This window comes from Peromyscus eremicus, chromosome 8b (assembly GCF_949786415.1).
Source record: "Peromyscus eremicus chromosome 8b, PerEre_H2_v1, whole genome shotgun sequence".
NCBI lineage: Eukaryota > Metazoa > Chordata > Mammalia > Rodentia > Cricetidae > Peromyscus > Peromyscus eremicus.
This window is the reverse complement of record NC_081424.1, coordinates 42,475,063-42,500,059: the sequence shown is the minus strand read 5'-3', so window position 1 is coordinate 42,500,059 and position 24,997 is coordinate 42,475,063. Positions and strand designations below refer to the sequence as shown.

The following is a 24,997-nucleotide window of genomic DNA, read 5'->3' as shown; positions in this document are numbered from 1 at the left end:
GGTTTGAACAAGAATGATCACCCACAGGCTCGTATTATTGAATGCTTGGTCCCCAGTTGGTGGAACAGTTGGGGAAGGACTAGGAGGTGTGGCCTTGTTGGAGGAGATGTGACACTGGGCATGGTTTTAAGGTTTCTAAAGCACAGGTCATTCCCAATTAGCTCTCTCCTACTTCCCCTACCACCAAAAAAAAAAAAAAAAAAAAAGTAAGCTTTAAGCTACTGCTGCAGCATCACACCTATCCGCTGACATACTCCCCAACATGACAGTCACAGGACTTTAGCCCTCTGGAACCATGAGTCACAATAAACTCTTTCTTCTACCTTGGGCACCCTGTAAAGGATCTGAGCACCTGACACATAGCAAGATGAAGGTGACAAAATCCTATATATTTTGCCAAACCAAAAACATCAGTATCGGCAGTACACAGCCCATAATGCTTACAAGAGCTCTGAAGGGTGGGGGGGAGGTCCTCTTTTTTGCTTCAACATTAATGAACCACAATTTCTGTGATGGCACCCCTCACAGTCAACCCTCAAGTTAGTCGACTGATTAGAAGACTTTGGAAGATGGAACTTTCCATCCAACAAGATAGCAACAGCGTCCTCCAGTTACCATTCCCAAATGCTCCCCGGCAGAGCTCCACAGATAGAAAGCATCTGTTAGCTGAATAATTATGACTTCAGCACATCCCAGCTTTATTGACTAAACTCCAATGACCTTTCCACTGCTTAATTATTCCCTAAATGAAAGGTATTTTTCAACATCTGCTCTCGATTTATTTTTAATTTGCATTTACTCCATCGTCTCTGCTGAAGCTGAAATCAGTAACAGAGGATGACATTATCTGCAGAGCGTCATGTGAAACACCCCTAGTCTTCAATTAAAGTTGAGCTGAGATGGTTTTCCAGGCTCTTTTTGCCTACAGATTTTTCTTTTAGTTGCCCAAGATGATTATTCTCACTTTAAAATGAGATTAGTATTCTTTCTTTGTTATCTTCACAAAGAACTCTTGCTCTGTGTTGCATGAATAAACCATTTTCTCAATTTATCTGCTTTGTCCTAAAGTATATCCTATCTTCTAGAATACATAGGGGGGAAAAAGATACAAATACTTGTACTGGGTGGTTTTGTGTATCAACTTGTCACAAACTAGAGTCATCAGAGAGGAAGGAGCCTCAGTTGAGAAAATGGCTTACAGCTGGATCTTACCAAGGCATTTCCTCATTTTGTGATCATTGAGGGAGAGCCCAGCCTATGGTGGGTGTTGCCATCCTTGGGCAGGTGATCCTGGGTGTTACAAAAAAGCAGGCTGAGTGGGCCAGGGGAAGTAAGCCAGTAAGCAGCACCCCTCCATGGCCTCTGCATCAGCTCCTGCCTCCTAGATCATGCTCTGTTTGAGTTCCTGTCATGACTTCCTCCAATGATGGACTATAATCTGGGAGTGTGAGCCAAGTTGCTCTTTGGTCATGGTGTTTCATCAAAGCAACAGAAACCCTAAGACAATACCACTGAAACTTATTTTAAAGTTATATTCGAGCCAGGCCTAGTAGACAATGCTATGAGCTTAGCATTCAGGAGACTGAAGTAGGCGGACCATGAGTTTGAAGCCAGCCTAGACACATAAGACCCCATTTTAGGAAACAGATATTAAAAATTGAAAATTTGAGTTCAATCCCCAGAGTCCATGTAAAATGGACAGGCACAATGGCCACCTGTAATCCCAGCACTCAGGACACAGAAAGAGAGGATGTCCAAGACAAACTGACTAACTAGACCAGCAGAAATTGGCAAATTTCAGGTTCAGCAAGAGACTCTGCCTCAATAAATAAAGGAGGGATTGATCAAGTAATACACCCAACATCAACTTTGGATTTTCATATTAATTAATTATAATAAAGCTCATTCCATGAATGTGACATTTACACTGAGGCCTCACATATGTTGAGACCTTCTGCTTGTGATTACCAACTGACCATACTCAAACCATTCCCTTACCATCACCTAAGGAATTATTGCCAAAATCCCCATCATCTCTAATGTCAGCCTGTTGTAGAATATTATTTTAAGATGTGTTACATTTGTGTATGCTGTGGAACATTTCTTTAGTGAGGCAAAGATGTGTTGCATTCATTTACGTTGCATTTGTTTAACTCTGTAAAGCTGTGTTGCTTTGCTGGCCTAGAATACCTGATTGGTCTAATAAAGAGCTGAACAGCCAATAGCAAGGCAGGAGAAAGGATAGGCAAGGCTGGCAGGCAGGGAGAATAAATAGGAGGAGAAATCTGGGAAGAGAGGATTCAGGAATGAGAAAAGGAGGAAGGATCAAGAAAAAGGGGGGGGCAGCCACCCACCTACATGTCAGACATGGAATAAGAAGGAAAGAAAAGATATACAGAAAGAGAGAAAGGTGAAAGCCCAGAGGCAAAAGGTAGACAGGATAATTTAAGTTAAGAAAAGCTGGCAAGAAACAAGCCAAGCTAAGGCCACACATTTATAAGTAAGAATAAGAATCCGTGTGTATTTCTGTGGGAGCTGGGTGGTGGGCCCCACAAAGGAGTCAAAAGGTAAAAAACAACAAATAGCAACATCAATGTTTTTCAAAACTCTTAATTGCTTACTGCTTCCCTCCAATACTGCACCCTTCTAAATCTATCATTCGTACTGCCAGTCAAATTATCACACAGACAAACAGTACACAGTGATATGGGGACCTAGTTAAAATCCCGTATTGGCCCCCTTGTCCACTTACCCCATCCTCCTTACCCCAGTCATGGTCAACTACCAGCTACAGACTTCACAGAACAACCTAGCCTCCTGCAACCAAGAATTGGGGTGGGGTGGGGGGCAGGTTTAAGGAAGTGCTGTTAGGAAGACAAGATGTTTTCTGACCTCCTTGTGTACCCTGTTTAAATACATATGCCTTTGGGGGCTGGGAAGACATCTCAGTGGGTAAGAGTGCTTGCCTGAGGATCTGAATTCAAATCGTAAGCAAACATGGCTTGTGGAACTCTAGCACTTTGGGGGTGGAGACAAGAGGGTTGTTAGGGTTTTCTAGCTGTCAGCCAAGCCCCGTATTCACAGAGATACCTTTCCTCAAAAGAATAAAGCAGAGAGTGACAGAAAGGACACCTGCTGACCTCCTCTGGTTTCGGTATACATATGGGCTTGTGCACTCCCCCCATAAATATGTGTGTGTGCGCACGCGCGCGCACACACACACACACACAGAGGAACTCATGCACACATGGCCGTTTCACCCTCTCTGAGCAACTCGCCTTTGATGCCAGGAGTTCCAGGGTAGGATCTGCCCACCTCTAATTCTGAGTCAGAGAGGAAGCACTCACATGTGTGTGGTCTCTAGATAACCTTGTAACAGCTCGTGTCTCTTGAAAATGGGTATGTGAGTTAAGATAATCTACTGTGAGTTTTCTCCATGAACAGTATTGAAATGGGGGCTCTATCATGCTCTAGAACTAAGCAGCGGCAGCACATTTGAAAACACAGACCTTCTGTTCTAGTTTGCTTTCTGTTGCTTTGATAATCGCCATGGCCAAAGCAACTTGGGGAGGAAAGAGTTTATTTCAGCTGACATCGTGAAGGGTCACCAGGGCAGGAACACACAGCAGAAACCGGGAGGCCGGAACTGAAGCAGCACCATGGAGGAATGCTGCTCACTAGCTTGCTCTCCTCGGCTTGCTCAACTGAGATCCCTTTTCCCAGGGATGTCTAGGTTTGTGTCAAATTGGCAAAAATGAACTTTGATGCCTTTCTTTGTCTATGTTCTGCAGTATGCCATCCTCTAGACCAGTGGTTCTTAAACTTTCTAATGCTGCAACCCTTCAGTACATTTCCTCATGTTATGGTGACCCCCAACGATAAAATTAATTTCATTGCTACTTCATAACTGTAATTTTACTACTGTTATGAAACATAATACAAATATCTGATATGTGACCCACAGGCTGAGAACCACTGCCTTAAACACCTTGCAGAAACTCCACGGAGATAGAAAAACCAGAACACACGCAGAGCTGGATTCATGAGCTTACTGTAAGCTAGGCTCTGAGGGTAAGACTGGGAATCTTCCAGACTAATTAAATTCAGCAACATCCTCTCAGTTCTGAGTCAATATTTACACTGTAAATTTCCAAAGACAGTATCATTTCACACAAGGCTATACAACAATTCACTGACAACTGGATCCTGTATCACTTGGAACCCAAGTTTGCTTTTAAGTCTGTTTGGGATAGATTTTATTGGTTCTATTTTGTGGTCTCTTGTTTTAAGTAAATCTAAATATGGTTGTTCCTAAATGGGTTGTTAAAACTCGCCCCACTCTTAATGCAGCCAATGTCTGCACAACATTCGCTGTTCCATCACAGATTGGCAGCAAGCCACTCAGGCCCTATCCAGGGTACTCTTCAGCTTATCCATGTGAAACTGCCCAGGAAATGGCTTCTATCAAATGTGGGGGTATGTGCTCAAATTCCACACAAAGGCACATGACAAAGTATTTACTCTCTTAAAGGACCCTGCAGGTTGCCTTCGCAGAGAGGCGCTGACATTCATTCCTTCTGAAGCTTTTAAAGAGGTTAAAAAGTTCAACTCAGTGCTATTCCTGCAGAGGTCTACAAGAAATTTAGGGCTTGGTTTGTTTTAGTTCCGCTGGGTTCTCTAAACATAAAGATATTACAAGCCCCCTGGGATGTTCTTGTAAATCCCTACGGAACATGCTACCATGGTCATGATCCGTTTAACTCCACCTTTTCCCTCTCCTCCTTCTCTTTATTTTTATCCTATGTGTATAGGTGGTTTTGCCTGCACGTGTATCTGTGCACTACGTCCATGCCATGCCCACGAAGAGACCAGAAGAGGGTATTGGGTTCCCTGGGTCTGGAGTTACAGGTGGTTGTGAGCCACCACGTGGGTGCTAGAAATCAAACCCAGGTCTTCTAGAAGAACAGCCAATACTCTTAACCACTGAGCCATCTCTCCTGTCTCCTTATAACTTGAGTTGATCCTCGTTTGACGTACAAATCACCCTTCTTCAAAATTTCACTGATTTTAAAAGAATGAGAGGCAGCCTCATTTCAAAGGGAGCAGATATAGTAAACAGAAGTGCTAAACATCAGTTACTTAGACTTGTAAAAGCAGGGAGCATTTCTCTCTGAGCATAATGAAAATCAGAAAAATAGCACAGAGCATGAATGTGAGGAATTATTTTCCCCATTAACAATCACAAACATCACTTTTGAAAATAATGTGTTAAAAAGTATATATTGGGGTGATATTTTATTTGTGCAACTCAATCAAGTTTATCTGAGGATCAGAGGAAAAAAACCAGCCACTATATTAGATATAGAAGTCAGGCAATGGTAACATACACCTTTAATCCTAGCATTCCGGAGGCAGAGACCTATCAGGATCTCTGTGAGTTCAAGGCTACACTAGAAACAGCCAGGCATGGTGATTCATACCTTTAATCCCAGCACTTGAGAGCTCATGTCTTGCTTAGGAAAGACACATGCCTTTAATCCCAGGAAGTGATGGCAGGAAGCATGGTATATAAAGCATGAGGACCAGGAACTAGAGGCTTTTTAAGCTTTTAGGCTTTTAGCAGCAGTTCAGCTGAGATCCACTCAGGTGAGGACTCAGAGGCTTCCAGTTTGAGGAAACAGGATCCGCTGAGAAGTTGTCAAGGTGAGGTTTGCTGTGGCTTGCTCTGCTTCTCTGATCTTTCAGAATTCACCCCAATATCTGTCGTACGGTTTGTTTGTTTTTTTAATTAATAAGACCTTTTAAGATTAGTTGTTACAATATAGAGATATATAGATAAAGATATAGATACACTAAGGGGTTGGAGATGTAGCTCAGTTGGTCGAGAGCTTTGCCTAGCCCACATGAAGCCGTGGGTAAGAATCCCCAGTACTGTATAAACCAGGCAGATGAGTGTATATCTGTCATCTCAGTATTTGGACAATGCAGGCTACATGAAACCCTGTCTCAAAAAGAAAAAAGAAAAGGAAACAAAAGGAGAAGGGTGAGGGAGGGAGCCAGCCAGACAACCAGGTAGTATGGAGGTGTACAACCCAAAGTCCCAGAATGGGAAGGCAGAGACAGAAGGATCTCTGTGAGTTTGAGGCAAACCTGGTCTACAAAGCGAGCTCCGGGACAACCAGAACTAAATAGTGAGACTCTGTCTGAAAACGAGAAAGTATACTATTGAGTTTTCACAAGGAAGTGACCAGGGCACTCAATGCGCAGGCGCTCAGGCAAAAGGAAGGAGTTCCAGGCAAGTTGTGAGGCTTCCAGAAGGAAGAGGTGAACTACTCTAAAGCGTGACTCAGGAGCCTATGAAGAAACCGCACCCGGACACTCAGCATTTGGATGGGACATTCTAGTTCAAATGCCACAGGAACTCAAAGCAGCATTCATCACCACCTGGTGACCCACTTTGCCATGTCTTACCTCCTCTCAGCACAGCCCAAACTCCAAATTATATGAGGCATCAAATAAATAAATAAATAAGTAAAAGTCCAATATTATGAAAACCATTACCTTTTACAACTGTTTACCAGGAAATGTTTCTCAGTAAAAATAAACAACGTTTGACTCACTTTCCTCGCTCCCGGGAATTCCGGCCACTCTCACTTTAAGGCTGGGTCTCTCAGGGCTAAGCCAAACCACCAGGAAGGAAAAACCCTCGGGGCTTGTGGAAATTCCTGAGTCAGAATCCAGGAGGGCGACTCTGACACTCAGCCTGGAGCTTAGAGCCCAGTCAGCGTTCAAAACAAAAGCACAACCATACATCTATGCCACTACAGAATTAACTTGAAATAATGTGATTCACAGGCGGCCTTGACGGGGTCTATCAGTCTCAAAATATATATATATCTCCTCTATAATTTCCTTCACATAAATATTGTAGCGCAAAATCGTAGTAAGAAAACAAAAACAAAACCTTTTAAATTATATGCAGAGGACGTCTGAAAGGGCAGCAAGTAAGGCTGTCCATTCCAGCTCCATCACTTCAGATACACCAAGTCCCAAGTCCTATTTTTTAACTAGATTTCTCTGCTATAAAGGTCCCGCCTCTTTTTTTTTTTTTTTTGAGATAGAGTCTTTCTGAGTAACCCTGGCTGACCTCACACTCACTATGTAGACCAGGCAGCTTTCAAGTTTAAGGAGATCCACCTGCCTCTGCCTCCTGAATGCTGGAATGAAAGGCATGAGACACCACACCCATCCCAGGTCCCAGGGCCTTATTCTTTGGGTGTGGGTGGGAGCTGTAGGGGGGGGATGTTGTAACACAAGATAGGTTATAAATGATTGAACTGAACAAATAAGAATCCCTAGCCAGCTGCACACCAAAAGAAGGTTCATGTGAAAATACTCATACATGACAGGCTACTCTTGTGTTTGCTGTGTCATGGAGCTACACAGCTTTGACAGAAGTGACTTCATATATACATTATATGTACATATATATACATATACTCTGTGTGTATATATATATATGTATATACATATATAATTTCATATGTATGTATGAAATTAGATTTCCTGCCTGACAAGATGGCTCAGCTGGTAAAGACCCTTACCATGCCCAAATCTGATCGCCAGATTTCTATCCCTAGAACCCACATGGTGAGAGGAGAAAACCATTCCCACGAGCTGTCTTCCGAAACACATACATACATACGTACACACACACACACACACACACACACACACACACACACACACACACGGGCACTCACACATACACCAAAATAGATGCTAAAAAATAATAATAATATAACAGACCTTGAGTTTGCAAAACTGATAAGAGGCTGTACCACACGGAGCCAGATTCCCAGCTGGCACAGGATCGGAGGAGAACAATTCAGGCGTGAGCCGCACCATGCAAGCCTGCCTCTGCTAAAGCGGCCCCACGGTACAGAAACAAACGTTAGAGATTCCAGCATTCAAAGACACAGGCGCAAAGAGCAGAGAACTCCGAGGAAGCCCTAACTAATGTCAACCAGAGAGTGGAGGAAGCGAAGGGGAGAAGGAAAGAAACCGGTTTCCATGGCTGGGTCGACGAGCTACCATCTCAAGAGTTAATCTACATTATACTGCAGCTCAGTCAGTAAAACGCTTGCCTTGCAAGCGTTTGGACCTGAGTTTTGACCCCAAAAGCCTAAGAAAAACAAAAATGCCAGGTATGGTGGTATGTTTACAATTCCAAAACCACGGAGATGGGGACAGGTGGATCCCTGGTATGTAATGGCCAGCCCAGACTACTAGGAGCCAGCCAGAGCTCCAATCCAGTGAGAGACCTTCTTAAACAAAGAAAAATGTTGACAGTTCCTGAGAAACAGCAGGTGAGGTTGTCCTTTGGTCCCTATGCACTCGCACACACGTACACATACATACACAAAAACTCACACTGGCTCACATTTCAACTACTGAATCGAGTGTAGCTCTTATTAAGCAGTTCAGACCTAAAACAACAAATATCAAAACAATAACATGGTAAGTGCTTATTCCTCCACACAGTTTACGAGCGGAGGGAATCTAGCCACCTGCATCCCGTTCTCCATTGCTTTAGATTAAATTTTAACTAGTGTTTACAACTGCCTACATGACCATGCATGTTGCCTTGTTCCCAGGAAAACCATCATATCAGCATCTAATTCAAACTCCTGGGTTCAAATAAGGTTCAATCAAATTGAGTTTTCTGTCCTGTCCATATAACGAGCACACTGCCTTGGCTAGATTAGTTCCCAGCCAGTCACAATTTCCAAGTCATGAACTGATCTCCACTCCAGCCTTCCCAGCCACAGACCCAATTGGTGAAAATCTTATGGGCACAAACAAGTCTTAAGATTGCTCCTCCGCAGTCTCATGAGGTGATAACACAGGCAAGACTTTTGCCAGGTACAAGGATTGTGTCCTCTAACAGAGTTGAATTTCCAGCAGGGTCCCTGTCTGTCCCCTACCACAAGTCCCAAGGGCTCCTGGAAAAAAACAAGCCTGCTGAAAGGCTTCCCTTCAAAGCACAGGTATTCCAATTAAGGAAAGCTTCAGGAGGAGCAGTGAACTGTTTTTCACAGTCCCTTAAACTGTGGAGAAAAATCTTTCACAGATACGACTTTAAATAAAAACAACAACAAACAAACAAACAAAAAACAACTTTAATGCAGACCACCCATTCCCTAAATCCAGTTTAGCCACTGGGTTGTCTAAAGAAAACATTCCAAAAGATCAAAAGAGAAAGCCAACCTCCTCAACCTTCCCCTTCCCCTGGACCTCGTTAGGTAACTACAATTTACCCTCAACATCACACGGCACATTCTCAGTAAGCTTGCTATAATGTAACATGGTTTAACCATCAGTAAAGAAATTGGCTTTCAAAAAAAAGAAAAAAAAAAAGAAATTGGCTTTCTTTTTGTTTCAAGGACTCCTCTGCCCTCCCCCACATACCTCAAACAGCTCTTTCCACAGAACAGTTACCTCTCTGGGCATCAGATCAGGGCCTACCCTGTGCCAAATGTCAGTGCATCTGAAATCCTACCCTTTCTTGCCAGCCAGTTAAAAGCCTTGAACAGCCATCAGAGAAAGAGAGAAAGAGCATTCACGTCAGAGGAGAGTATCCGTCTCTCATCTTCCACCCCAAGGACTGTCTGTCCTCCAGTATTTTCCTCTTTGTCAACTCCCGGAAGAGAACGACAGAACAGAGCTAAAACTGAAGGCAAGCCAAGGAGCAGCAGGTCCTATCTCTTATGTGGGCTACGCCGCCACCAGGGAACCAAAGCAGCTCCAGATTTCAGCCCAGGGTCACCCTCAGTAGGTAGCAAGGAAAAGACAGAAAGCACACATACATGCAATTAACACAGGGCAAATCCAGGAACAGATATGGGCACAAAATGATGACCTCCCCAGCAGCCACAGGATAAAGTGCCTTGTCAACAAGAAGACTGACTAGGCAGAGGTCAGACTCAGGGTTTCCCCAGTCCAATCTGAACCTGAGTTCAAATCCCAGCTCCTGTACTTCCAAGCTGTGGAATCCTTTCCATTGGGTACGTATTTATGACTCAGCTGTAATCAAATTGGCACTGGGTTTGGTGCCCGAGGTGTACTGGTTCCTCACTCACATGGAGTTGAACTCTACTGGGAAGGCTAGCAACACGTGCATAACGCCAACAAAGTACCAGATGGTGAGAAGGGGAATACAGAGAACTCACAGGCAGTGATATGGTACAGGGTGACTAAGCAGGGTGCCGTGTGCACCGCAGTCACGCCAGCACTTGGGAGGCTGAGACAGGAGGATCAGACTTAGATATAAAGCAAGGTCTTTTCTCAAATAAATACAGACAGGAAAGGTGTGTGTGTGTGTGTGTGTGTGTGTGTGTGTGTGTGGTGCGCCGGGGAGGGGAGGGGACAACCAAGACTTTCAACAGAGAAAGTCACTCAATGAAGGCTGTATAGAAGCCTTGATCAGAACGACAGGGAACCAGACAGGGATGAAGAGACTAGTGTAACTAACGACTTCTGTGTGGCTGTGGAGTGCCATCGGCGAAAGATCAGCTGTGAGGGCTGACCTCTTGCCACTGTGTCTGCCCGCAGTCTGTGTACAGTAAGTGTAAGACAGGAACTGTAAAATGCAGGAATTGGCATCAGCATTAAGATGCCAGCATGAGCAGAAGCTGGGTAGCCACATCACAAGCATGGCTTAGCACGGGCGCTCTAATTTCCTCAGCAAGTAGAACCCAGGACTAGATAAGAACCCAGGAGGTGGTGGCGCACACCTTTAGTCCCAGCACTTGCACTTGGCAAGCAGAGGCAGGCAGATCTCTGTGAGTTCGAGGCCAACCTGGTCTACATAGAGAGCTCCAGGACAGCCAGGGCTACACAGTGAGCCTGTCCAAAAAAAAAAAAAAAAAAAAAAAAAAAAAAAAAAAAAAATCACGGAGTAAAGGAAAATGATAAAACTGTCATAATTAAGTTTCTTTAGTTTGACTTTTTTGTGTTTGTTTAATGGTTCTCTTATGGTTCTTTTTATTGATATGTATGTGTACATGTATGTCACCTGTGCTAAGGCCAGAGAGGGTGTTAAGACACTCTAGAGCTAGAGTTACAGGCAGTTGTGAGCTGCCCAACATGAGTGCTGATAACCGAAGTAGAGTCCTCTGGAAGAGCATCAAACACTCTTCACCACTGACACTTTGAGTTTTAAAACAGGATCTCACTGACACATGCTGTCCAGGGCCAAGAGTCTGCCCTTCTCCAGGCTAAATCTCTCAACATCCCTGTGACCAAGTAGAGATGAGGATTTATCCAACATCACAAACTTTAATCAATGTTAGCCACTGACTAAATCTAAAAGCAGTGAGGATGGGCTTCGATTTTATATGCGACCAGAACCATGTTTTATCCTTACTTCTTTTCTGAGACGGGATCTCTCATTTTGTAGCACTAACTAGCTTACGTGGAACTCACTATGAAGCCTGGAATTCACAGAGAACTGCTGACCTCTGCTTCCTGAGCATTGATATTGTGTGTGTGTGTGTGTGTGTGTGTGTGTGTGTGTGTGTGTCCATGTCCAGCCTATTATTTCATATTTCATGATGTTCCAAAGAGAAGTCCATAGGCCACACACTCCAGCAGTAATGCAGTTCCCCTAGAAATTATCAGTCTACTGTCTTAAAATCTCCATAAACCTCTTAAGCTTCCCACCTTGCACAGATTATACTGTCAATATTATAGCCACTGATGACAAGCTTATCACAAATGCTTCAGCAGTAGACTGTCAGCAACCCCAAACCCTAACCCAGCAGACAAGTGCTTTCTAATCCGGTTCTTTTTTCTGTTTTTTTTTTTTTTTTTTTTTTGAAGGTTCTACATTTTATTACTGGACAAACTACTCCCCCAACTTAAAACACGACTAAGTCTTCAGGTTAAAATGTTGGAACTCCAGGTGGTAGGATTGCTTGATGACCCACAATTCTGTATAAACTCTGTCTTGCCATTGTGTGAATCCTTACAGACCCAGCTTTGTTCTCCTCCAGTGTCTTCTCTTGGAGTTGTACCTTATTTTGTTACCAGTTTTCATCCGAATCCACTGAGGAATAGGACGATTTTGCTTTTGTTTCTTGGCCAGGAATCGCTTGATCCTGAAAGTCTTGTGAGAAGACATGGTGAGAAGCCAAGTCAGGAGCCCACCGCACGATGGAGGAGGAAAGGAGAAGAGCCTGTTTTGTTTTTATTGGGTGGGGAGATGGGTTTTTTGGTTTAGTTTGCTGGGTTTTAGGACAGGGTCTCATGCAGTACAGACAAGCTTCAGATGCCCATGAACTTCTGATCCTCCTGTATCCACCTTCTGAGCACGGGGATGACAGGTGTGGACCACCACAACCAGTGTATGTGTCCCTGAGGATTGAACTCAGGGCCTCAGGCATGTAGGCCAGCGCTCTACAAAGTGACCGACAGCCACAACCCTCAAGTTCCTTTCTAGGCAAATGTACTGCAACCACAAATAAGTGTGTGGCTTTTGCTCTTTGAACTATTTCAGTACCCACTCTTGATAACTTAGTTGTAAGGAATGAGTAAAGTCCTGAGTAGATGTGTGTTGTTGACATGGGCACAAACAGTTTCATCAACTAGGGACCAAGTATTCAAACATATAAGCCTATAGGGGCCATTGTCATTCAGACCACCACATCCCTGGCAGGTCAACCAAGCCATCCAGTGGAGAGCCACTCAAGAGTACACGGGAAACACAAACTGGATTCAGTGAACTAAAAATAATAATAATAATAAAATTAAATTTTAAAAAAAAAGAGGATACAAATTTGGGTGGATAGGGAAGGAAGGGTAGATCTGGGAGAAGTTTGAGAAGAGGGTAAATATGACCAAAACATGTTGTATGAAATTTTCAAAGACCTGCCCTAAAAAAATAGAGGCTGGGTGTGGTGGGGTGGTGCATGCCTTTAATCCCAGCTCAGGAGGCAGAGGGAGGTGGATATCTGTGAGTTTTACAAAGTACGACTTTATGTCTTAATTAGGGTTACTATTGCTGTGATGAAACACCATGACCAAAAGCAAGTTGGGGAGGAAAGGGTTTATTTGGCTTAGACTTCCACATCATTGAAGGACGTCAGGGAAATAACTCAAAGAGGGCAGGATCCTGGAGGCAGGAGCTGATGCAGAGGCCATGGAGGGGTCCTGCTTATGGGCTTGCTCCTCATGGCTTGTTCAGCCTGCTTTCTTATAGAACCCAGGACTCTAGCCCAGGGATGGCACCACCCACAATGGACCCTTCTCCATCAATCACTAACGAAGAAAATGCCCTATAGCTGGATCTTATGGAGGCATTTTCTCAATTGAGGTTCCCTACCTTAAGATGACTCTAGCTGCCGGGCGGTAGTGGCGCACGCCTTTAATCCCAGCACTCGGGAGGCAGAGGCAGGTGGATCTATGTGAGTTCAAGGCTAGCCTGGTCTACAAAGTGAGTTCCAGGACAGGCTCCAAAAGCTACACAGAGGAATTTTGTCTAGAAAAAAAAAAATGACTCTAGCCTGTGTCAAGTTCACATTAAAGTAGCCACCACACCCTGTCTCCAAAAAAATCAAACCAAACCAAAACACACACACAAATACACACACACACACACACACACACACACACGTGAAAAAAAGAAAAAATTAAGAGCACATGAAATTGGTAGGGAGAGGTGCAGAATTGCAGGGGAGGGAATTGGGGGTAGATTTGATCAAAGAACATCATATGCATGCATAAAATTGTCAGTTTTATTTCAGGTTTTTAATTCTCCAATAGGAAAATATTCTTTTGTAGGAGGCAGAGTTGGGGAGGGGGGGGTATTTCCTTGAGCTAGGATTTCACTAAACTGCCCAGGCTGGCTCCCAAATAGTGTGATTTTCTTTTTTATGTACCTAAGGCTGGACTTGAATTCCTGATCCTCCTGCCTCCACCTCCCAAATGCTGGGATTACAGGCAAGCAACAGGTGTCCAGTAAATATTCCTTCCTAAAAACTGGAAAAAAAAAAGAAAGGAAGGAAGAAGGAAGGAAAGAAGGAAGGAAGGAAGGAATCTAATAAGGATCTTTAAATGTATTTACTGCATAGTTCATTCCTACTTTAATCTAGACTTTGTTTAATTCCTGTTTAATCTAGACTTCTAAAAGTCTCTTGATAATTCATAAACTTCAGAGTATCCTGAGATAATGCCACCGTACGCTAGGCATTCGCCCTAAACAAAAATTGAGAACATGCCTTCCAGAAAGCAAGATGACTCATAGGCTCATTCAAGTCCAAATGTATCTGCCAGCTTCTGCAACACAGTCCAGCCAAAGGAATGTGATTCACATCTCAGCTATGCAGCAGCTAAATTTTCATCATTTTTTTGAAGTAGGTGCCACTGAAGGGGGGAGGGGAACATCATCATACACTGGCATCATAACACTACAAGCAATTTGAGTTTTTGAAAATACTGAGAACTAAATAATACAGGTTCACTAAGCAGCTTTGGAAAACACATGTGGACAGTAATACCAAGAAGATTTGGGTGTGTATTTCACATCTTTTTCATTCTCTCTCTGTCTGTGTCTCTGTGTCTCTGTCTCTGTCTCTCTCTCTCTGTCTCTCTCTCTCTCTCTCTCTCATCTCATAATGTATCCCAGGCTGGCTCAAACTAAAAATCCTCCTGTCCCAGCCTCCCAAGTGATAAGACAACAGGTGTACCACCACGGCCAGCAAATTATTATAGATTTCTTTATTTTGTTATTTTATGTGTATGAGTGTTTTGCCTGCATGCATGTATGTGTACTCTGTGTGTGTCTGGTGTCCTCAGGGGTCAGAAGAGAGCATCACCTACCCTGGGATTGAGCTGTGAGCCATCACCCGGGTGCTGGGAATTAAAAGCCACCATATAGGTGCTGGGAATGAATGCGGGTCCCCTGCAACAGCAACAAGTGCTCTTAACCACTGAGCCATAGCCCAGCTCCCACCAGCCATCTTTTGAAAGATGCTTTTCACATCAATAGCTTCCTGTATCACAACCATTTAACAATATATCAATGGCATCTTCCATGTTGATAATATTTATACGCACTCACATACACACACACACACACACACACACACACACACACACACACACATCAATATCACTTTTTAGGAACACGTACCTACTTTATCATGTACTCTAACTTAATGATCTCCTCAGTGATTCTGTGTAATCTACGCAGCTGTGCGTTCCCAGGAAAGAAACAGTAAGTTCACTGCTATTTCTACAGTCCCTTGACTGAGAACATGGGTTTTTAAATAAAATAGTAACAACCTTAGAACTGGTGATCACTTCTAAACACTCTAGGCAACAACAACCTAATTAACGCCCAAGTTGGATTTTTATGGTATTTCCCATTTTTTTCCCATTATAAACAGTACTGCAGTCAACTGAAATGTACATATATATCTACTGCCTAGAAAGAAACTCTACAAACAGAATTACTCGACCGATTGATATGTCTTTCTTCAAAAAGCAGTACATTGGGTCAGTATCATGGCTCAACAAGCTATGCAACCTGACTTCAATCCCCTGAATGAGCAGGGTGGACACCCAAAAGTTGTCCTCTGATCTCTACAGGCCTGCCGTGGCATGGACACCCATCCCCATGCACACACAAATGAATAATGTTTTTTAAAACAATCAACCCTTAGCTCCAAAAAGTACATACTGTAACAAATTATACCCCAGCAGTGTATGAGCCTTATTAGCCTTTATAAATAGTCATTTTACATATAAGGAATAGTTTGGAAGTATGAATACTCAGCATATACTGTAGAAGTTAAAATTTTACATAATAACTGTTCTTTAGTGGACAAAGTCAGAGAACCAGTGATCAATGTCTAAGGTCTTTATTTTTTTAACCTGTTTTATTTTTATTGTATATGTGTGGGCACATACATGCCACTGTGCACGTATGGTAGTAAGTCTGTGGAGTGAGTTCTCTCCTTCTACCTTTCTTTACTGGGGTTCTGAGGATTGAACTCAGATCATCAAGCTTCTGTGGCAATCACTTTATCCACGGAGCCACCTCCCTACCCCAAAACCCAAGGTCTTCATGTAATAGAGGTCGAGTCAGAACGGAACTAAGGATCACTCATCTTCACAATTCATAGACTGTGAGACATACGGAGATACCCAACTGTCTCTTTTCCACTCTCCTATCACTTTACACATTTCTGAATACGAATTCTGTACCCTTGAAATGAAATTTAAAAGAACACAACCTCCTCAGAGTACACTTTGCAGTCCATACACCACAGGATGTGCCAATGGAACCTTCCAAAGATTCCTCAAGCTACCACAGTCACTGCACAGTCACCGCCAAATCTCTAACAGCCAGACACTTTACCAACTGAGCACCACCGGCATCATGAAGGGAAATGCATCTCCTACTGAGATCACATTTCCTGCACATACTTTGGCAGTTTCAAATAAGAAATGTGCTCTTCCATAACGCAAGGACATTTCCCACAGGAAAAAAAAAATCACCTTTGAGTTCCAGCTGTTGTTGTTGTTGTTGTTTTTAAGAGTGATGCTAGATATAATGTTTGTAATGCGTAATGCTGGAGTTACTAAAGGACAATGTTCACAGCCAAGACAGAGCTCGACATAATCTGAAGAGCTCAGAAGGTCCTACTTGCTCAAAAATATCTCCCCTTTGAGCCTGTCTCAGAATCATATTTGAAGCTTTTTAAAAATTCAGAAATTTTCATTCAGTACATTTGGAATGGAGCCAACACATCTGCATTTGTTAAAAAAAAAAAAAAAAAAAAAAAACTCCCCAGTTGATTCATTTGAGGAACCAGAATTGAAAAGCAGCAGTTATATAACAGTAAGATAGGGGAGGGGTGGTGTCCAAAGACCTCACATGAAAATCATTCCTCTGTCTTAGTCTGGCTGATTTGATCAGATGGGGGGGAAACTGTGCCTTGAGAAGTTGACATTTCAAAAAGGAACGAGGTCACATTCCAGCAGTGGCCTCCAAGCGCAACTTGGTAGGTGGGCATATGGGAATGGACTCCCACCACAAGACCTTTCTCCCAGACACTATGGTATTCACTTCTCTTATCATGTGATTCTCTTCTGTTTTCAGGAAATAAGGGACCATGTCCGACGGTGTTTGTACATCCTACTGACATCATGACTGAGCAACACTAGGCTGTAGGCGGCACCTTCTCCAGTAATGCTGCTCTACACATAAGGCAACAAAAGAAGACTGAGAAAGTAAGATAGGCCACGCGGAGATGGCAGGTCACCTTTGCAACTGTCACTGGGCAGAGTTTCTCAGGAGAAGTCTGCCTCACAAGAACAATGCCAAACAAGCCAAGAAATCTGTCTTCAACACAGTCTATGAAGAAAGAGCCACCCCAAGAGCTTCCATTACTCACCAGATCTGGACTTAATGATATCACTGAATTCATTCTGCCCGTCATCGGGCCTGGCTTCAAGGTCCCCATACTTGGCCATCTTGGCTGAGTTTCAATGTAATCCAAAGGCTTTCCCAAATCTTCTTCTGCAAACTGTCAGCTCTGAATAGTGGTCCAGCTTGGCATGAATACCTAAAAGGAAAAGAGAAAGGATTGACTAGAAATGCATAAACATATTCCTTATTTTTTCCTTCTGGCCCATGTCTGGGTGTTCATATGTGAAAGGATGGGCATGCACGTATGTGTGTGCATGTGGAGGCCAACTGATGCTCTCCACCTTTGGCATTAAGGCAAGGCCTTTTTGTGAACACCAGGGATCTCCTGAAGCCACATTCCATATGCTGGCAATACAGAAGGATTGCTGCATCTGCCAGGCATCTGCCTGGGTGCTGGGATTGGGGGACAAGCGCCTTAACCACTGAGCTATCTCCCAGCACCATATATTCTAATATAGGTTATATACAGTATCCAGTAAAAATTTACTGAGCATCTACCGTGGAGGGCACTGAACCCCAGCCATGGGGATCTGACACAGCCTCGTCCACTAGGAGCCTCACATTCGCTAAGCCTCACAGACACTAAGCGAGTCATTATATAATGAATTACTTTATTACAACCCTGAGAGTTAACAACCGTATAAAAGAGAAACATAAAGTAATAAAGGTATAAAGTGAACAAATCTGTCCTGCCCAGGGCCACTGAGAAGTCTTTCTTAAAGAAGTGACATTTAAGCCCAGCCTTCAAGGAGAAGTTAATTAGTCAAAACAGGAAGTAGAAAAAAAAAAAAAAAGAAGAGCTTGGTATGTGAAGTAGAAGCGACACTGAGGATTGGGAGGGCTACCATCAGTCCCTTTGGGACAGCAGACAGACGAGAGGAAGCATCTCTGTGGGAACAGGTGAGAAAGGAAGGTGGGAACGCAGGGAAATTCCGAGAGAGGCTTGGATACCTGCCTGGGGACAATGACATCAGAGTGGTGACATAAGCCTGTGGACACTGGTGACTTGTCAAGAGGCCAGAGTGACAGACGGACATGTGGGAACCAGTGAGGACTACGGCAGGTCAGAGCAGCGCGCTCATTAGAGAACTTAGGTCATGAGTAAAGAGAGGCTGAATGGAAAGTTTTCAGCTCTTCGCTGTGTTTGAAATTTTTTCACACTACTATGTGAGGGGAAAATAACCCCAACCTTGACCAGTGAACAAACCTTACAAAGAATCAGCGGGGCATCATGTGAGACGGCAGAAAACACGGCACACCATCTAGAGAGTTTCTCTGCCAGAATATCAGACGTGAGCCTTATCATGGGCAGACAAACTGGGCGTCAAAACAAAGGGACTAGGGAACAGAACATGGTTCCCTGGGTAAAGAGCCCTGCTGCACAGGTTTGAGAACCTGACTTCAATCCCCCATGCCAATATTAAAAGACAAAAAAAAAAAAAAAAAAAAAAAAAAAAAAAAAAAAGCAGGTATGTGGCATGTGCCTGTAATACCATCACTAGGAGTTAGAAACAGGAAGATCACAGCCAATCAGTGAGCCCCAGGTTCAGGGTGAGGTGAGATCTTGTCTCAAAAAGTAGGGTGGAAACATTGGAAGGAGACTCACTATGCCAATCTCTGGCCTCCAAATGAACACACACACACACACACACACACACACACACACACACACACACACACACAGGGGAGGAGGGTGCCCAGTGTCACTCAAATCAAAACTACCTACAGAAAAGGGAACTCCATGGATTAAACAAGACTAAGGAGACCTAACCACCAAACACAATCCTGGTTTGAATTCAGAATATTCAAAGAAAACATTATAGAGTTTACTTTAGGCATTCTTAATATACCAATGTTAAACTCCAGGAATAATTAATAATGTTGTTAGGGAGGAGATTATCTTCCATTGTAGGAGACACATGATGAAATATTTAACAATGAAGTGAGACAATATCTTCAATGTCTGTGCATTTATATGTGCACATTGAAATGTACGTGCGTATATACAAAGATACACACAAGCAGAGGAAGCAAATATTATAAAGCAAGAGCAGCTGGGTATCTATTATGCTAATCTTTCCATTATAACATTACTAATATTACAGGCAGTATATTATTGTGGCCTCAACAGATTAGATGGGGGCGGGAAATGAGTGTATACAGAGGATATTAAATAAAGAGGTCACTAAGACTTGGGAACAGCCTGGGCATTAGAAATACAGAACACTAGGATGCTGAGTGACTCAGTTGGCACTGGGCAATCCAGAAGTAGATGGACTATCCACTGGGTTGGGAAAAACTTTGGCACTGGATAAAGAGGAAGAAATAATGAATGTGATTTGGATTTGCTGAGTGCAAGCTGCTTCTGATATATATAACGGAAAAGGACCAAAAACATTTGGAAATATGGATCAAGTCAAGGATGGTATGTATTGTAGGCATATAGAAATATAGATAGCCATATATTGCCCATTGATACAGACTTCATTCTGAAAGGTTTGTCACACCAACTCTGCTGCATATAGGTACCACTCAGATCAAACAATCCAATCTTCAGTAACTGTGAGAAACATCTTTAGGTTCTAAAGAACTGAAGATCTGCCCTGCACCCATTCATCAAGAATGCCAGTGAGTACCATTCCATACTGCTCCAACTCCCAGAAAGGAGCAGAGTTCAGTTTGAAGTTCAGCATCCTTCTCTTTCCTGGCCCCTTTACAAGTGCCCCAATGCCAATTAAATTAATTAGTCATTAGTTAGGAATATCGTACTCAAGACACCCACACAGTAATCTGCAGAAAAAGGATACAAATCCACACATTAAAATGAGTGTGAGAGGCAGACAAGGAGGCTTGTGACTGCAAGCCCTGAGGTAAGATGATCACTGTGAGTTCCAGGTCTGTCTCAGCTGCCGTGGGAGACCCGAAACACAGATGAAGAAATGAAAAACCAATGTCAGAACTAGGGTTTATTTCTAGGTAGAAATGGACTGCTCGGTTCTTCAGTGGTTCCTTTTTAAAAGTATTTTTATTTTATGTGCGCATGTGAGTGCCTACACGTATGTCTGTTTCCATTTCCTAGAAACGGAGTTACATGTAGTCGTGAGGCACCCAGTATGGGTGCTAGAAACTAAACCTGATGCCTCTGCAAGAGTAAGAAGTGCTCTGAACCGATGAGCCATTTCTCCAGCCTCAACTCTTTCAACTAAGAGTAAATTGTTACTATAATGTTACTTTAAATTTCGTATTTGTATAACAGTATTGTGTTCTATTATTTAACATTCAAACACTGTAGCATACAGTATTACATTTATTTTATAAATATAAACATTATGCAGCATAATAACTTCTCTTTCTGCAAGTCAGGAAGCAAGTAGGGTCCATTAATGATAGCAAAAAGAGTTAAGGCAGTTGAAGCAAAGGAATACTGGCAAATTGTTAAAGCTTTAAGAACCATTTCCTCTCAATATATAGATTGCTTCATCAGTCTCCCAGACTTTATGGGACAATAAAAAAACTTTTTAAATGTTTATATGATTTTACAATTATTAAGAATTTACAGACCCGGGTGGTGGTGGCGCATGCCTTTAATCTCAGCACTCAGGAGGCAAAGGCAGGAGGATCCCTGAGGATGAGGCCAGCCTGGTCTACAAAGCGAGTTCCAGGACAGCCAGGGCTACACAGAGAAACTCTGTCTCAAAAAACCAAACCAATAAAAAAGAAGAATTTACAGACCTGGATGTGGTGACTCAGAGCTATAATCCTAGCACTAGAGAAGTGAGGAAAAGAGTCCCTAAAATCCCAGGCTAGCCTGAGCTACATAGAAAATCCCAAGCTAGCCTAGTGATTCAGTGATTACCCAGCATGCACATGGTTCTGGGTTTGATCCCAGAACTACAAAAACAAACAAACAAAATTAAAGTCAAAAGTGACCAGAGAAAAAGGCTGGCAGCCTGGCCAATTGCCAACCACTTTTTACCAGAAGTAGACCAGTAACCCCGGCAGGAGAATCGAGGGTTCAAAACCACCCCCTGCTGTACAGAAAGTTTGAGGCCAGCCTGGGCTACATGAGACTGAAGAAAACAAAACAAAAACAAAAACAAACTTCTCCCAAAGAATATAATCACAGATTTTTATATTCCTATCTTGAAGTATAAAACTGTGAAAGACTTGCTAAATTTCTACATCTATCTCGATATTTTAGAGACCCAAAATCTTGCTCAGAGAACATATGGACATTTTGTTATGGAAAATCCCAGTTGCCTAAAGAAAATTCTCTTTCCTGGAATCAAGTTCCTTTGAGAGACAAGTCCAGGGCTCTCCTTTACAACTAGTTTTAGCCAGGGACCTCCACATGAAGGCTTCTCAAAGACTTCTCCACTCTATTAAAAAGGCGCCTGCTACTAAGCCTGGTGACCTCTGCGTGTGTGCAATGGGCCTTGCTCCCTCTCACACATACGATAAATATTTAAAATGCATTTTTTATTTATGTGTGAGTGTCTGCCTTACATGTGTACCTTGTGCCCAAGGAGGCCAGAAAAGGGCATAAGAAAGTGAGCCTGGACTGTCTCTTAACCACTGAGCCATCTTTAAAAAACAATGACCCCCCTGCCAATTTCTTCTCAAGAATAAAGTTAACTTGTACACAGGCCTCCTTTTCACTTGCATATGACCAATAATGCTTCTTCATTATAATGTTTGATTCTGCCATTTCCCTTGGGATAATTTTCCCAATGTTCTCTTCTTGATAATGCAAATCCCTACTACACTGCAAAAATGTAACAGAAAAAAAAAATGATCAAGGAACTAGGAAAGAATGAGCAGGGAAGACACTAACAGAAGACAGGCATTTAAACATGTCACAGCCACTAACTCTTGTTGCCACTAATGTCCCAGGAGCTCCAGTTTGAGTAAGAAAGCTTAAGGAGACTTTCTTCCAAACTGCCAGGTGCAAGCCAAGTGTGGTGGTACACACCTATAGCCCAAGTGACTTCGGAGGATGAAGCAAGAAATTCAAGGTCAACTTGGGCCACATAATGAGACCTGTCTCAAAATACATAAATAAAATGCTACAATAGCTAGCTGTGGGAACAGAATCAAAGCTTCCTTAGTAACAAAGACACCTATGGAATGGGAGAAACCACGCTCCGCGGATAAGGAAGAAGCAAGGGGTGAATGACCCCGAGGTTGTGCTAGGAGCCCCACACAATTGCTGTCCAGTCTCTTCCCTCTAAATGACACGCGGTGAAGCTGAGCGAAAGGTTCCCCTACTGACACCTACCCATCCACCTGCCTGCACCAGTTCCTCCTTCAAAGTTGATGCTTCTCTGTTACACAGAACGCCAGGAGTGGCGGCTTTACAGGCAAAAGTTCGCGAATATACAACATTCAAAAAGTGTCATCGTGAAGGCACATACAACCATGTGCAGCCGTGGCGGAAAGCTGTTAAATCTTGCAAAAACTATTCGCTCGCGAGTAACCAAAAGCTAGGAATGCTGAAGATAGTGGAGAGGGAAGCGGAGGAACAAGTTTGCTGTTCCACTTGTAAAGGAAACCGCTGAGTGCCAAGAACTGCCATTCACACTAGGAAGCGCTCCAGGGAAGGTTAATACCACTGTGATTAATGCTGTTTACAGGCACAATAAATTTTGGATAAACACCCAAAGGAGAGCTAAAGAGCTATCTCGAAGGTCTCATAAATGCTGGTGAAGGGGGCGGGGGATGGCCTCAGAGCGAATGGCCCTCGCCCCTCACAGCCTTGTCCTCGGGCTGAACGACCCACGAGCTTCGAATTCCTCCTGCTCTGGCAGGCCCCAGTGCTACCCGCAAGCTGAGTGCCCGGCGCCCACCAGCAGCCAGACCCCGAGGGTCCAGCCTCACTTCAGAGACCCAGGGCAAGTTCCAACGGAATGGATGAGGCCGGTGCCTGGTCATCCAGGCGATCCCGTCTCGTCTGGAATTCGTGCGCTCTGGCCAAGGCGCACCCTCTCAAGCAACTCTTGGAGAGCCCACCTCTCTAGATAGCGGTGACCCAAGTGATCTGAAGACTAGGAGGATGAAGGATGCTCCCTCGGGGACACCCCAGAGAGTGCAGCCAGGAATTACAGCCAGGAGCTTCAATTTGAGGGTTCCAAAAAGGCGAGCCCCTGGCTCTCAGGGGTCACACATATTTTCTCCTCCCCTTGAAAGCAACCCTGGAACGCCACACCGTCGGAATCTAGGGACTAGAAAAGTCTCTTTGAACAATGTGCCTTCTAAAAGTTGCACAGCCTACAATTAGTTCTTTGTTGGTTTTGTGAGTGGCCTTGGGCAAGCAGAGAGAGAGAGTCTCAGACCCAGGCCAAAGAGGGGCATGAATTACCTTGTCAGTTGCAGTTAGGGATGCCAAGAGTCCGGAAAAGCAGGCGACCGGGACTGCGCACCAATGAAGTACCCCCCCTACCCCTTCAGCCTCTCCAGAGCTGCTGGCTGGCAGAGAGCTGGCGATCTCGCCACACTGGGGCCCCACCCTCGGGAGCAGCAACCACACAGAGGTCGAGCACGCCCCCAGCCTGGAGGCCAGCAGGGAAGCGCTCCCCAACCCTCCGACCGCACAACCGCCCTCCCCACCCTCTCCTCCGGGACACCGCCCGGGCCCCGCCTTCCTGGGACCGGAGGTGTGTGACAGGCTCTCCGAAGAGGCCACGTCCCCTCTTGGAGATCGCTAGCCCTGCTAGCCCGCTCGGGGGAGATGAACGGACAGGCGACACCCTCTCCCTTCAGGAAGGGACCAGACGACAGCACTGAACCAGCCCGAGAAATGTGAGACCTTGGCGACAAGTACAGATTCCCACCTTCTCATCCCAGCTCTCTCCCGCCCGGGAGGTGGGGGGGCGCTGAGCTCCCAGGGAAAGTGCAGAAGTTGGCTACGGCTTCTATTTCTGGACCCGGCGGAGGAACCGCAGAAAGGTCCCACCTCCTCTCAGCCCCCGCCCCGTTCCCTCGGGGACTGCGGTCACATTACACAGCCCGGAGCCTCAATAATGCATGGGCTTACCTGCTCGCCAAGTCCCAGAGGCCCAAGGGCTCCTCTGGGCGTGTTCGGGTCGCAGGAAGCCGAGTGTGCGGGAGCCTATGTTGGGCGATGCGAGGATTTTTGGTTTTTCTTTTCCTTATTTTTTTTTTTAAATGAAATGTGGAAAGTCAGACAAGATCCGAAAGAGGGGGGGGGGGGGAAACTTGACACCCGATTGGAAACGCCCCCTGACTTGTGCAATCTTCCTGCCCGGTAGTTCCGCCAAAACCAAAACAGTCCAAACGCTAACCAGGGGAAGGCGCGCGCTGGAGTTTTCCGTCTGCAGGAATGACCCGAAAGAAATGGAGCACCACTCGCCGAGGTCGCCCGATCGGCTCGGGGAGCCTGCGGCTCCTCCTCGGCCCTGGGCGGGAGAAATCCCGCGCCCGGCGCTGCCCGCTCCCCTCCTCCGGGGAAGGGCGACTCTACAACTTTGTGCGCGAGAGCTG

General features: G+C 44.3%; 2 protein-coding genes across 2 annotated transcripts in view; both read right to left on the bottom strand.

The window, feature by feature from the left end:
* Utrn (utrophin) overlaps nucleotides 1–24,002 on the bottom strand; it is a 507,673-nt gene extending 483,671 nt beyond the window's left edge. The window contains exons 1-2 of the mRNA XM_059272738.1: nucleotides 23,856–24,002; nucleotides 17,463–17,633 (exon numbers count right to left, since the gene is read on the bottom strand). Of these exons, the coding sequence (XP_059128721.1) occupies nucleotides 17,463–17,541 (79 nt within the window). The 5' untranslated portion in view covers nucleotides 17,542–17,633; nucleotides 23,856–24,002. The remainder of the gene's footprint in view (nucleotides 1–17,462; nucleotides 17,634–23,855) is intronic.
* LOC131918575 (large ribosomal subunit protein eL39) lies at nucleotides 11,942–12,230 on the bottom strand. The gene has a single exon (XM_059272737.1). It carries the CDS (start codon nucleotides 12,182–12,184, stop codon nucleotides 12,029–12,031), a length of 156 nt encoding a protein of 51 aa, XP_059128720.1. The 5' UTR covers nucleotides 12,185–12,230; the 3' UTR covers nucleotides 11,942–12,028.
* Nucleotides 24,003–24,997: the final 995 nt, after the last annotated feature.